Here is a 15,516-nt window from a genome sequence, read left to right as displayed (position 1 = left end):
AGGCTCCAGGCCTCCACTGCGTCACCCCAGTTTCACAGTGGCCTGCAGGCAAAATGCTGCAACAGTGGTGAGTCAGGGCCAGCGTGGTGGGAAGGTGGGAGAACTGGTGTGTCTGTGATCTAGAGAAATGCAGATGAGGCAACAGGTGGAAGCCACTGTGAGGAACTGCATCCATAGGAAACATTTGCAAGAGCCTTTTCGAACCCATTGCGTTGTGCAGAGGCTGACGAACATCAGGTTTGTGGTGCTTAGGGACATGGTTTAGGGGGCATGGTGGTGTTGGGATGATGGTCGGACTCGATGATCTTAGAGGTTGGACAGAGGATCTTAGATGGTTGGACTAGATGATCTTTTCCAACCTTAATGATTCTATGATTCTAAGTACAGACCACGCGACCTCAGGCAGTGAAGGAAGTAGACATCTCTCAGGTTCTTTGGATGTGGGTGATTGCTGATTAACCCATTGCACCAGGAATAAAATGAACCATTTCACATGTCGAAGGACAGAGCACCTGCCAGTGCCTCCCCAAATCAAAGCAGATGTTTTTCATCCAGGTATATGAAAGAGAAGCAGAGAAACCTGAAACTGCTTCTCCCGCCGCAGCTGTGAGAAGTGTGTGCCGCTAGAAGGCTAGGTGGTCAGAAGACAACTTTATTTCCGAGGTCCTTGCTGTTTCGAATAGCTTTTGAACTACCTCAGGTAACCAAAATGAGTTATGAAATTCAATTATCCAGATTGGAGGAAAATTATATACAAAATGAAACATACACGTACAGAAAAGGCAAAAATAAAGTGAAAATGCAGAGATGTCCAGGGCTGCCTGAGGGTGAAGAACCAATCTTGTAACTTGTCATTAATTACTCAATTTGCAAGTGCTGCACCTAAGATGGGTGATTAATATCCTTCATTTTTGATAAAAGTATAATGTAAAGAGAAGTATAATGCTATTCCTTGAGACAGCAACATGTGACAGTATTGAGACAGATGAAAAAGGGAAAGGTTTCACGGAGAGTTTTTCTGTAATTTCCTTTTCTCGTCTTAAATACGAGGACCAAAGCTTAGACCTTCAGCTGTGACTGAAAAGTACTTGATGCAAAGTAGGCTCCAAGCCTGCAGAAATACTCATTGTGTCCCCCTGGTCCTAAGCTGATCTGGTCCCCCCCAGTTTGATACTTAAATGCGTATGTTGTAAGTGTCTCTAAGGAAGATAAGCTGGGCTTAAGAAAGACACTTACATTTAGTTTCTGTTCAGCTTCTTCTATTGGCCAGTGCCATAAGCATAGGAACTGCTTGACTGGCTCTACACTGGCACTTGACATAAACATTGCTTCCAATGTCTGGTCCCCATTATCTGTATAATGCACATTTTTTACACTCCCAGAGTCTTTTTTGACTCCTAATACGCTGCAGTGTGTTCCAGTGTATTAGCAGTGTTCATCTGGGATGCTGCTATTAGCAAGTGATAGACAGTAAAAAAATGGGACCATCCTACTGGGTTTTACAACCTGCAACACCCCGTTTGCTGCAACATTGGAACTCTAGTTCGAGCAAGTGTGTTTAGACTTAACCTTGTAGTTCTAGACAATTCATAAACCAGGCCAGCATTTTCCTCATTGTTCTCGCTCACAGACGTCATAGAAAATGTTAACAGTGCTCAGTAGACAGGTGCTGGGAGAGTGCACGTCAGTCTTGCTAGGAACAATCCTCGGTAGGTGAGATTTAGCCTTTCTGGAGCAGAGATGCCATCACATATACCATATTGGGTAATACTTTCAGCTGCAGGTCTAGATAAGAAGCCCCCTGTGCATTTCAGATTTCCTAACAGAAATGTGGAGCGTGTCACTAACTTTCTCTCTCCCAAACTTACCCTCTGTGAGTCACTGAATACATTTAACTGAACAAATAAACAGTTAACAGATTTGTGCGGAAGAGCAGCCGAACTGAAGAAGATGCCAAAAGTTTATTTAAAGAGCATCTATTTTAGCCATGTATTTTTAAGTATCATCTCTACTATTTACTCCTGAACACCACAGAGCCAGGAAGTATTTTAGCTAGTTTAACCTAAAAGCTCTCTCTGCTATGCAAGAATCATAAAGCAGGGTGGAGCTTTTCTCACTGATACCTACATGTGTTGAAGACACCGGCAAAGACCCAGCACTGGCCATATCGCACTGGTTGCTTAGAACTGTAATACTCCAGGAGAATGTCCACGCTTCCTGTCCAGGCTGAAGGTGCGACCCCGTAAGTGTACGTATTGTCCCAGGATCCAGCAATCACACCATTATCATCCCTGGAGTTGATCTAAAGACAAAGGAAACGAGCATTAGGGGTGTCAGAGACTGAATAGTAAAGAGCTCTTTAACCCAGCAGGCAAAGATAGAATGGGAGAGACTGAATATAGCCAAGTTTAGGCTTAATTATGAAGGTAGGAGATGAATAGGACAATCTTGCTAAGGGCCATGGATTCTCCATCACTGAACAATTTTGAATGAAGTTCAGACACTTAAAAATAATGGCAAAATTAAATCACCACACTGAGTATCCATGTTGCCAGTTTAGTAAGTTTTATTAACATTAAACATGCTTACTGCTATGTATTTATAATAAACATGATCAGCTGTACACTGATAAGCAAGCCTCAAAAATACTAACATTGTCTGTTTTTTCTGTCCATATCAGCCCAGAGATTTTAATAAAACCACTCCTGATTTAGAGCAGATTGAGAGGAGGACCAGTCCACTGTTATTTTTAGAGTAGAAACTAATTTCTTCAGTCCAGCACACATGAAAATAAGAAGGAATTTGCTGTATAAGTTTTCCCCTGGTAAGATTATACAAAGCAAGGAGTTTTGCTGACTAATGGCTATACTGATAGGCATTAACGAGCAATACATCTCCTAGCTGCAATTTGAACCAAACCAGTTGAGGCTGTGCAAAAAGCTCATTCGCTCTGTACCTTTTAATTATGCTAATGTGGAACAGCTACACGCCAGCCAAATAAATCACAATTCTCATTTAAAAGCTTTTGGCTGGATTAACTACTGTTTTATAATTAGAAAATCGACTTCCTGTGAACCCTAGGACTGAATAAAGATAAGTATTCAGAGCCATAACCAAAGGGTTAAGGGGTTGTGCCCATCTCACTGTTGTGGGAAACATGCCAAGGAAAGAAGCACTTCAAGGACAGGGCAGCATGTTGATCTTTAGGCTCTTCTCTGGCTGTAAAAAGAAGAAGAAGGGGGCGACTCTTCCTGCTCTGCAATGTCAGGAAACCTCAGAATGATCCCAGCACAGGGCACCTCCTCAGACGAACTCAGCTGTACCACGTTACATCTTGAGCAAGAACGGGGGTAAGGAACATGGGCAGGACTTCAACACCTCTTGGCCACTTTTTACTGAGGTCCAGATTTCAGATGGCCAAAACTCCCACCCAGCTATGGCCTAATCCTGCAGATTAGACCTAAAGTCCATTGACTCTTGGATTTCCAATAGTGAACTTCTCTATCTCATTGGGTGGCTCAAAACCCAAGTAATATCCAAGCCCCCTTTGGGTTCATATCTTTGTGCTGTTCTGCCCATAAGGCTTCGAGGGTCCCAGCATGAAGGACTCTTTACGTCTATTAGCCCAGTGATGAGGGAACCACATTCAATTCTTACTTCTGTCTGAAGGTCTGAAGTTGTATTTCTAATGTCTGGGGTGAAAGAACTAACCAAAAGGTTAAAAGAGAAAGAGAAGTGTGGGTGCTCTCAATCCTTCTTGCTGAAGCTATTCTATTTCACTTGATGTTATGCAAAAATCAGCATGTGGCACTGAGAGGCTGGAAATCCCATTTCAGTGTCGTCTAAAACAAAGAGCTCATTCTGTTAAAGCCTGGGGCAAATGCTGTAACAAGTGGATTAAAGGATCATCCATCTCCAGCAGCCATGTTTTGCAGACAGTCTATTTCAGTAGCTGACTTTGGAGAACGTCTAATGACGCTAGCTCGATGTGGTCTTCTTGGGTATTCTTCTGGGAAGCAGAAGGCATCAATTCAGACCTCTATAAGGCAGAGGGGAGGATGCAGCCTCTGCCTTCCACATCCTGGATGAGTCTTTCATCTTGCACACCAGGGATGGGGCTGCTGTTCTACCCACAGCATGACTCCTGGTGCCTAGCAGCTGGAAAGAATGGAGATGTGGGAAGTCTTCTCCTTACTCTTTGCCTCTGATTATTTTAGGAACTTGCATTCTGAATGCAGTAAGTTTTTTGGGCCCCATGTTTAAGAGCACGGCTCTCAGTGCTTTCTTCTGGGGCTAAGGTGTCTTACATAAATGTCATCGCTTGACTAGGCCATCTGAGGCTTAAAAATCAGACACAGTGACATCCACCAAGGCAGTGTCTTAAGACCCCTTTGAGGTTAGTGCTGGAGTCTGCATAAAATCTCTCAATTCCCCATCCGAAATTTCACCCATCATGCCACCTTACCATCCATGGCAGAAATAGCTTTCTCAGTTATCTCAGCTACCAGAAAGTGAGCACAGTGTCACAAGAAATGCTATCATGCCTGAAATGCAATGTCTAAAAGTGGTTTTCCTACCAGTGAGGTACCATTCTCAGGAAAAAGCGATGAGCCAACATAAATATTTCATGTTTAGTGGAACGAAATAAAATGCCAGACCCCAGAGGTCAGAATAGACAATTGATCTGGCACCTGTTGGAGTAAGCACATCGGGGCACAAGGGCCAGTTAAACCAGCCTGGCTTTAATTTACAAGTCGCTTCTGACACATGTTAGGCATCTATTACATACCACTGCAGAGGCAACACGACAGATTTTGATTGGGTTTCCGCGCCCAGAGAGCTCCAGTTCTGCCTTGTCCATCAGGAACAGGCAAGCATCCAGAATGTTTTCTTCAAACTAGATAAAAGAAAATAAAAAGGGAAACAGAGGGAAAATTGAGTCACTTTTTATTCTGGAAAGCAAAGGAAAAGTTATCTTTCATTGTTGTTATAACAGTTGATCAGCTTCAAAATTAGCTGGTCAAGGCAAAGTTCTGTCTTTAAAAATACAAGTTTTCTTCTAGAATAATCGCCCATGTATAGCAAAAAAATGTGAGATGCTGTGAGGGAAAAGAGAGTGTCATTTTCAATTCAGTCTCAGTCCAGTTTCCAGAAGGTTAAAATGACAACACAACCTTTCTGACAGGACATAAAATTTTAAGTGCTAACAAGTATATAATAGGAAGATATTATAATAATAACTACAAGAAGCTAGTCTGCTCGCAAAGGACTTCATGTCCTTCACAGATTTCAGACCTGTTAATTTCAGGACCTCTCTGACATAGCCAATGCAACTCTGGGAAGCTGAACAATAAATGGTTTGCCAAAGTTAATTCGAAGACACTTACATTTTTAAATTAATTTTTAAATATGTTTAAAACTGACAAGCCAAAGCTGATTATATAGATTAATCCTGGTCTACGAAACTTAGATATCAAAAATACCAAGTGACCTAAAGTAGTCTTCTTCAAAAATAGAGTGAAAAGGTACAGTTTCTTCGATCCAGCATGAACAAGCACAAGAATGAATTGAGGGCAGAGGTGCCTAAATAGACCAGAAACCATTTGTCACAGAACTTGCCCTGTGATGTATTTCATTTTCCTTAGGAGAAACTGCATAGCAAAGGAAAATACTTCTGTCCCCTGGAAAATGGCAGGAGACAGGGAAATGCACATTAATGAAACAAATATCTTCTAGATACACAATCTTATATTAACATTCAAGGCTGTTACAGAAACTCCATGGACCTCGTCCCCTTGCCATGTTAGGCTTTATGTTCAACGCTTGCATCCTTAAAGATATGATTCACTCTAACAGAATTTTTGCTCTCATGCTGCTACTAGACCTGGATTGATTTTGCAAATGTCTCCAGCCTGGCTTAGGTCTCCTTGGCAGATAAGGGCGATCTGAGTTTTTCCTCCCGAAGAAAGTGAGCAAGAGCCCAGGCCAAGCTGCTGCTTCGGCAGCCCGGGGAGAGGCAGAGGAGAAGGAAGGGTGAGGCCAGAGAGCTGAAAAGGAAGCCCCAAACAGTCAAGACTGCTGCTGATGCTGCAGGGAAGATGGGAGGGATGGGGGTGGGGTGGCATCCCAGGCAGCAGCTGAGCTCTGGCATAAGCCAAGAAAGCGGAGGCGCCACCATGTTTCAGCACCCTCAGCCGCTTTCTGGCCAAGGAAAACCCTTTTCCTTGCCTCTGCCTCAAGCCTGCTTGGCTCTCATTGCTCAGGGTACCACCGCCGTATGGATCCTTTTCAGCAAACATCCTCCAAGGCAGCACACCTCTCTCATCATCACCCACACTTGCATTGAATTACTTTCTCTGGAGCAGACATTCACTAGTGAGTAACACCTTACAATCTGAGCAAAACTGAATTCATGTGGAAAGAGGGATCAGTTGTTTCCCAGGGACCTACTTCTAATATTGTATCATCCCTGGGAAGCTGAATAATTGCACGGTAGGCTCTCCAGTCCACTCTGCTGGTATGTGATGTAAATAATCTCGGGTGAATGACTGTGCTGCAGAGAGCCTCCTTCCCAAGGAGAATCCTTACAACAGATAATGTAAAATCAGTGCCCTCGTAGCTGTCCTTCCTGCTCCAAGCTCACTTTTGGTCTGGTCTGGCCCTGATTTATCACTTTCACCAGGATCAAAATCTGCTTTCTGCACTTCAAGTCATCAGCAGTGCCTAAGACCTGAATTAAATCAATAAGAAGTTTACCCTGCAAATTAAGTCTTTCTCATCCAGTTTATGAAACATTGTCAATCTTGCCAACATATACAGGAAGAATAAAGAGGAAAGAAATTGCTATCAGGGTTGTTGCCTTCCACCTTAGCATTTACCAAATGACATGAATGCTTGTGAAATAACTGGATTAACAAGAGGATAGGACAAGCTGTAAAGTCTAGCTGCCCTACACTGTTGCAGTAGTGTAGATGCAGAGTAGCCTTAACTCTAAAGCCAGTTTTGCCCTTCTTCACTATCCAGGGATTTAAAAACATTAAATCAAACTAAATCAGTTTCCTGCTCTCACTCTTGGCATGAAAATGTTGTCTAGAGGGAAGTGAAATAGAAATAGAGCACTTGTAGGGATGAACACCCCTGAAACGTCGGAGGAACCAGAGCAGCGGCAGGCAGCCAGGACAGGTCAGTGAACGTGGGCCAGGCGCAGGCACTGCCTGCTCAAAACAAGCTGAAATGGAGATAAACCAAATTTAGGACCAAGGAACTTTGGCAGAGCCACCTGGGAAAGACTGCAGATGGTAAACAAGGCGTGAGGAAACACTCAGGCGAAGGGGCTCTGTCTGCACACAGACGTGTGTTGTGTTACAGAGCAACACATTTAGCCGGGCTGGCTTTCAGTGGGCATCCTCTCTCACGCTACCTGTTTCTAACAGATAACCTTCCATTTAAATGAAAGCAAGAGGGGCTGTATCACCTTTTGCACTGGCTGAATTAGGGCTGTATTTCTCACAGGTAGTTGCAGGCAGACGTGATCTCACGTTGCCTGTGGTCTGATCTGACCAAATGCACGTGCCGTAAAATTACATGTGCAGGGCTGCAAAGCTAATGCCGCTCAATGTGTGGACATGAGACAACTCAGGATGGCAACAAGAACTCTATGCCCACCTGTTTTATTTTATTTTTCTCACAGAAAAACATTAAATGATCAATATAGCATCCGATTTCTGACAATTCTCAGCCAGAGAATTCCTATGTGCCTAGATTTCTTCCAAAGCCAAATTTCACCTGAATCCCCTGTGGGCTTTTCTGAGTGACTGGCTATTTACACTTTCTTAGAAGAAAGGAATCACAGTCATGTTACAAGGAACACCTCCATCCTCATTCATTACAGCCATGTTTCAACTGGTCTGTTGTTTTTTCTTGCTCGGTCCATTTTTCTTGCCTTTCCTCCTCTCATGTTGATGCTGCTTATTAAAGACAGCAGCTGTGAGAATCATCTCCCACTAGTAACCCAGTTTTGAACTCTATGTTCCTTTTTAATTTACAACCTGAGTTAAAGCTCCCAGCTGTCATTGCTCAAAGCAATTTTTTTGGTTATAAGATAATGTAAGAATATTACCATGCAGAAGTCTATTTGTATTTTTGTGTATGACCATATACCTTTCACCTCTATGATGGTATGTGGCCTTATGCTTTTTACTGACACTGTTGTACAGAGCTGTATGTGATAAATACAAGATGCATACATGTATGATATACCCATAATATAGGCCTTGCTGCTAGCACTTTTACTCACTCACAGCAATGCTCTTATTTTTAACATCCAGGATTGCTGAAAATGAGGAAGATGCATGTTTTTAATGGCTGGAAATTCTCAGGGTAAGATCAGGAACATTACGTCCTCCATCTCACTGAAAGTGAGGGAACCAGAAGAATGTTTCTCCATTTCTTTGCAGTTTGAGATGTCTGTTACACCCATATGAAATGATTGATCCCATTAAAACTCTTAGGTTGGGTCCTCTTAAATGCATCTGCCACACTCAGTTTTCACACAAGCAAGTGATAGCAGAAGGTGCACCACAGCACAGTGTGGAAATCAGGTCCTCCAATTTCAGACAACACAGGAATGAAAGTACATGACAAAGGGATACGGAACAGCCCTAATCTCCCAGACAGAACTACCTCCTAGCAAAACCAAATAAATAATGCAGTTTCTCTAGGGAGGCTGGTGTTTGTGTCAGGAAAGTGCCAGATTTGCAGAATATAAGCACCTCAGGCCAAGCCACCATAGGCCATAAATTTAGCATCTTAGGACATAAATCCAGCAGGTGGTTTAAGCAGCACTGCCCACCTCCAGCCACTCATTCCCCTCTCTCCCTCCCCCTTACATCTGTCACGGAGTGAATCCCAAACCTAGGAACAGAGCAAGCCCCCAAAATAACGCATTTTTATGGGAAAAAAAGTAAAAAAATCAAGGAGATGTTTATTCAGTTAGATCAGCTCTCCAGTCTGATTCACTGCACGGCTGCACAAGCACTTGCAGGGGGATGGAAGGGCCAGGAGGGGGCATTTTTGGTCAACTTAAAGGCACACCCAGCTTTGGCCTCAGGATCTGGTTCCACATCTCTTCTATCAGAAGCACCATCAGCTTATGGAATTGCTCCTCACCACCACCTTATTTAAGGGTTACTTTTATCTCAGTCAGGATGACAGTCAGACCCTGCAAACAACGGTACTGACACAACCAAAGGAACAGTGCAGAGGCAGGAACTCCCTAAGGCAGCGCTGCCGCAGGAACAAAGATGAAATTGTACCCTTAAATATGGAAACATGAGAGATGTGAGTTCAAAGAGCTCTCCAGGGCAAGTATACCAGCAATCCATCCAGCTCAAGCTTTGAGATTGTCTTTAGCTGAGGGAAAGAAAGCAAAGCAAGAAGGCCCCTTCTGCAAGGCTGCGCTGGGGAGGTGCCATGAAAACTGAATGGATCCATCACCATAACATTAAGGAAATACTTCAATACTTTCTTAATCGTGCTGTTGTGAAAATCCAGGAGGTGAGATGAGCAGAGTTCACCATGTCCAATAACTGTCCTTTGGAGCCCCTCTGAGTGACAGCTAGGGTTAGTTTTGCTCGTTTAGATCCTGCTCATTAATGCCTTTTCCCTGTTCTCAAACAACAACTAACCTCTTTCATCCCATAGGGATTTCCAGGCTGGTTAGTGCTTACAAACAGACTGAGGTAAGATAGGCAAGCAAGCAATAGGAGTCTGATGTTATTGAAGGCACACCACCACAGCACGCCAGCCTGGCGGGGGGTGTTTCCCACAGGCAGCAAGAGGCCACTGGAGACTGATGTCGTCAAGTCCGGGCAGCAAAGGAGAGGTTCCCCCGCTTTGTCACTGTGGCAAGGAAATTTAAAACTCTGGGATTAAATCCCTGTTTGCCATAGGAACCCTGTGACAATCTGACACCCCCCCCCCCGGCCCCGAGCAGATGAGAATGATTTCCACCAAGTTGCTAGAACTAAAAGGAGGAGTCAAAAAGCAATACAACTCATTGCTGAAAAATGAGAAAAAAAAAATCTCTCTACTCTTTTACCAAATCAGTTTGATCCTGAAGCAGCAATAACGAAGCAGCAGAAATACTGCTGCACTGTGGAAGCCTCAGCTAACGATTACAACTTTCAACAGGCAGCCTCTTAGTGTCTGAAATACATCCCTAAAACAAGATCTTTAAAAATTAGCTATTATAACATTGTTTTGCTGGATTACGCATATACCCACTTCATACAATTTTAAAATTATGCCCCTTGTCTTTCTGAAGGAGAGACCAATAATGCACTCCAGAGCCCACAGTCTCAACCACAGTCTGGTGTCAATTAAATTCACTTGCTGTCCTGCTGGGAGCAGCCAGAGAAGGTCTAAATAGCTCACCTGCCCGTAACTCCAGCTTCTTAATTTTATGTCGTTGATGTTTCCATGGAAAACAATACCAACATCATTCAGGACGTATTCTTCCCTTTCCTTCTCGTCATCCAGATACACGGCATCCTCTGCATCAGTTTACCGAAAATAAATGTTAACACAGTTGCTTAGGTTTCCTATAGGACAGATAAAAAATCTTAGCATATAATACAGTCATCTTTGATGAAAAGTACCTCTCTTCCATCAAACAAAGCATTACTTGCATCAACAGAGTACAAGAATAAGGAGATAGTGACCTCAGTTAGGAATATGATACACAACTTAAAAGCATCTTTGTAAGATACAAAAATGCTGACAACTCCTGCCTGTTTTCTCAGGATCTGTAAGGTATGATTAAAATGTCACATCTTATCAAGAATCTTATGATTACAATGTACCACTAATTTAAAAGTTGGAGCACAATTTCAAACCTATTAATGTTAATGGAAAACAGCTCAAGGCAAGAGATCTAAAGAAAAATCTGTAGTGCATTAAAAAAAATGGAATACTGTTTTTATAGTGTATTAACAGAAGGGCTTGATTGCTTTTTCCGTACGTAAGTTATTGGCTGGAGTATCCCTCTCCCATGTAGCTTGACTGACCAGCTAATATGAGGAGAAATTCAAGTGTCCAAGTGAAAACTGGAAGTAATTAGAAGAGATCTTTTATCAAAACATATACAAATGGTATATCCTAGATTGGTCTTATATCAAGAGTCAAGAGCATATGCAGAGACCCTCACCCTGCAAACACGATTCACATATGTAAATAACCCAGTATTAACATTCATAAATAACCCTGAATGACATGGCACTATTCAGATGTTCACAGGTAAGTATGAAGCAGGTCGTGATTCTGTGACACTAGAACAGTTGAGGATTTCTTTCCTGTGTCAATGCTTGTATTTTGAGACTAAGAGATACAGCTTAACAATTAATGGTATGGGAATTAATTAATTTGAGGAAATCAGTAGTATGGTACCAGATAGCAAATTAAAGGGAAGCAATAACCTCTGATAGTTTGATACAGACAAGTACAAAACTACCACTCACTACTGCCATAGTGGATTTCTTCAGCATCCCACTACAAATTACTAAAGGATCATTTCACTTTTAAAAGCCTGTTGATTTGTTGTATTTTGTTGAAATGCAAATCAGATTTGTACTTCCTTGTAAACCTCATCCTCAAAATCTTCTTCATTTGCCCGTAAACCTGTGATTTGGCTGAAAATAAGCTAAAATCTGAGCCCTCTGAAAAAATCAATGGCAAAATTCCCACTGGCTTCAGCTAGGTGAAGAGTTTTGCCAGTCTACACACCTGACCCTGCTGGAAGTATTGTCTTCTCTGAAGATATACTTATACCTCTACGTATATACGTACAGAAGGGATTATGCATAGATATGTAACATAATGACCTCCACGTTGGTGTGCAAGGAATGATAGGGAAGCAGGTGCTAGATGTAAGAAGCCTTTATTGCATTTGAGGAGATCAGCGCTTGCCATTATGCTTTTGACAGGGTTGTTGTACAGGCTCTGCAGACTACGTCCGGATCCGAGCAAACGGAGAAGCGGCAGGTTTTACCGGGTTTTCCCTAAGGCGGGCAGGTCTGAGACCCGCTCTTGCATTTGGCAGAGTGGTGGTATTCACCCGGCTTCTAAGGGCTGGGCCATCAAGAAGTTTCTTTATAGGCTTGTCACCACCCATGACCTAGTCAACCTGCACCCAGGGATGAAGCGGAAGATCATGGGTTTATTATATTCAGAGGCTACCAGGTGAAAGAGCATGTTAAAACTTGACAGTGAATCAAAAAGCTGCAGTCATTTATGCCAGCAGGGACTCTCTATATGAAACTGTATATTACATGACTTTTTTGAGGTCCAACTCCCAGCTCTAAACAAGTTTTGCCTAACATCCCACTAAAAATGTTGCAGATGTTACAGATCATCTAGGCTCTGTTTCATTAGGCTGGATCTGCCTGATTAGCTGATTGAACAATTATATGCATACTCTCACTGAGCTTTGGATTTTATTAAAGCACGTCCATACAAATGGTACAGAAAGCGCATTTAAAGAAGAACTCACACCTTCTTCTGTACAGTTATGCATTCAGGGGAGTGTGTGCATATGCCTTCCTGACAGCTGTTGTTTTCTTTCAGGGATTAAAAATATCAGTATTGATCTGGTTGGTATCAATTGAGATGCTTATGTTATTTTGAGACTGCGTGATCTTTGCTAAATCAGATGAAAATTGATTAACTTCTCTGACAATTATTTTAAAATATTTGTGTTTTTTGATAAAGAGGGCTTCTGTGTTTCACAGAGAAGCCAGCTGCTTTGATTTTTGACAGCTTTCACTACCCTTGAGACTGTTTAGAAGAAAATACGAGGCATTTGTGACTACTTTGATGCTAAGCGTGCTCTACATAGTACAACTCCTAATTATTTTCTGCAAGTGGAGGCTCACATCTGACAAACAGAAGAATTCCACGGAAATGTGCTGGGTTTGTTTGTTCTTCTTCTCCAGCAGTTTAGGGGTTTTTTTACTCACTTCTTTTATCCTGGGAAATTACTATGACACTAGCAATGCTACAAAGAAGCAAATTAGCCTCTATGCTTCTCTGTTTGAAGATGGATAAGGTGAAAATACACTTCACTTGAAGACAGTACTGCACACGAGGAATCCCACTGAACACAGGCTCCTTGTAAAAGAGATGAGGAGTGCAGAGCAGCCCTTTCAATTTGGGAAGTTGAATGAGCATGGGAGGACGCTACCCAGCATGGGGGGACCCCCTCCCCAGCACAGCCTGGAGTTGGAAATGCCATTTCTTCGTGCAGACAGTGACCGCTGAGCGCAGCAGCACCAGCAGACGGGTGGAGGTGGAGGCGGCAGGCTTGCCCTGAGCACCCAGCCTCCCCTCAATGCACTCCCGTGGGAATCCAGGAACGCAGGGCTGGGCCTCACTGGAACCACAAAACCCCCAGGGCTCTTGCTGGGAAGAGGACAGCACTGTGGCAAACACAGAGCTGCAAGAGCTAAATACAGTTATCTACAAAACCCGCTCCACGCAGGACCAAGATCAGTATGCTGCCTTGCAACTGTTAGTGCTCGCCTGCATTAATGTAGCAGAAGGATGAAGCTCTGTGTGAATTTTACCCACGTGGAATCTAGATCTTTTGTGATACAAGAGATGAAATTTAAGATTTAGCTATAAACGCAGGAAAATGTTATTGGGCCAAATTTGGATGATTGGTAACATGTAAGAGGAGTCCAAAGGCAACCACATGTTACTAATCCTCAAACTGTATTAGGACATTTAAGCAGAAGAAATGTGCAACTGACTCAATAAAGTCACAATATATTTAATTGCTTAAATATAATGCACTTTGCAGGAGGATTGGGTGAATGAAACCTCAGCCCACAGAGTCTGCAACTTACTCAGATACACTATGCATCTCCACCTGTGAGAGAGCCACACAAATCAATGCAAGGTCTTTTCCTGATAAGCACTGAATGTTCCCCAGCAGACAGTTGCTGGGACTCAGCACCTCCTTGGAAAGAGCTCACAGTATCCAGATCAAAGAAGCCCTTCTCTGCTTTCATGTGGTCTGATACTGCTAACAGTTAAGTTAAACTCCAAGAAGAAGTTATCCTTAACTACTTGCCATCTGTATCTTCTGTTTCAGAACTGAAGAGGGCTCTGCATGCCCAAAAGCACATCTGTTTTTCCCAACTATGACAACTGGCTGAAGAAAGGTTGCTGCCTCTCCTCACAGGCTTTACCTTGTTTATTAAGTAACGCAAATTTCACCTGAGTATCTGAAATCTCAGTCCACCAGCTTGCTGAATTCCCAGGTGTTTGGGGCTGGTGTATATAATTTTGCAGGATCAGGCCCTGCATCTGCATCTTTAAAGTATTCTTGGTGATCAGCCTTAAATGTAGCTAAGGGGATTAAAACATATAAAAGAATCTGATGATTTTGGAAGTAAAGTACTCTGTAGCTTGACTGGTAAAGTATTCAAACTTGTTCTGAAACAGCAGAAAAAAAACCCCACATCCCTGGATGTGAAGATATGTCAAAATTGAACTACAGCAAGAAAAGGAGTAATAAGAAAGGGCACAAATGCCTCTGTCTTAAAGAAAAGCTTATACCGATACATTGATGTTTCTCCAAAATGATGAGTCAGAAAACTGCTAGACAGAGCCCATACTCTGCTCCCTGCTATAACAATCCCCATTCATTCCTGGCATCAGCCTTCTCTCTTTTTAATGAGGCTTTTCACTCAGACTTTTCTGCTTAGCTATTAACCTAGCAAACAAGTCTACAAGATAGGCAAACTATTGTCTTCTCTGCACTTTGACTGCCTGAGTTTTTATACCCTTTTGTCATTCCACTGAACAATCTTTTCCAGCCAGGGGATAAAGCGTGGAGAAACAGTCCCTAACACAAGGAAAGGGGGGAAAGGCAGATATAGGAGCCAATTAGCCCAAACTACCTAGGAGTAAAAGTAGAGGCAAAAAATGAGAATAAATGCAAATCCAAACAAAACATGCAGAAAACAAAAACTACGATAGACAGCAAGGGCCAGGACCTGAAGTCATTGAGACGCACCTGAACACGTAAGCGGGAGACAAAAACATGGTCCTCCAGGGGTGACCCCGAGTTGCCTCCCCTGGGCCTGGGGGCACGCAGGACATCCTTGCTGCCTGGAGACTCTCTGCTGCTTTCCTGAAGCACAGCTTTTCCATCGGCTTTGCCGATGGCTGCCACTGGAGGCAACTGCTGCATGTCATGCTGTGGTTTTAATCTTGCTGGCTTTCGGCCCCCATTCAGCTCAGGTGTGAGGGAGGGAGTGCACAGGAGAGGCAAAGCGGCCGTGTGCCATGAACAGATGGGGACCAGTCAGCACACGGAGCTGGTGGGGAAGGAGGTGAGAAGAAGGGATTGATTTTCCCTTTCCACCCCCTGACTAGCACCTTGAATCAGCCTGTGTGGTCCCAGTCACACCACAGTGGGCCAGCCAAGCCCCCCACATCATATTTTTTCTCCAC

At 43.1% G+C, this 15,516-nt stretch overlaps 1 protein-coding gene across 1 annotated transcript in view; it reads right to left on the bottom strand.

The window, feature by feature from the left end:
• F13A1 (coagulation factor XIII, A1 polypeptide) overlaps positions 1–15,516 on the bottom strand; it is a gene marked incomplete at its 3' end in the record, with an annotated part of 54,469 nt that overhangs the window by 19,514 nt on the left and 19,439 nt on the right. Inside the window, exons 4-6 of the mRNA XM_009585902.1 lie at positions 10,435–10,553; positions 4,790–4,897; positions 2,128–2,302 (exon numbers count right to left, since the gene is read on the bottom strand). Of these exons, the coding sequence (XP_009584197.1) occupies positions 2,128–2,302; positions 4,790–4,897; positions 10,435–10,553 (402 nt within the window). The remainder of the gene's footprint in view (positions 1–2,127; positions 2,303–4,789; positions 4,898–10,434; positions 10,554–15,516) is intronic.

Source organism: Fulmarus glacialis, unplaced genomic scaffold (assembly GCF_000690835.1).
Source record: "Fulmarus glacialis isolate BGI_N327 unplaced genomic scaffold, ASM69083v1 scaffold8319, whole genome shotgun sequence".
Lineage (NCBI taxonomy): Eukaryota > Metazoa > Chordata > Aves > Procellariiformes > Procellariidae > Fulmarus > Fulmarus glacialis.
Note: the sequence above shows the minus strand (reverse complement) of the source record. Positions and strands in the feature narration are given on the sequence as shown.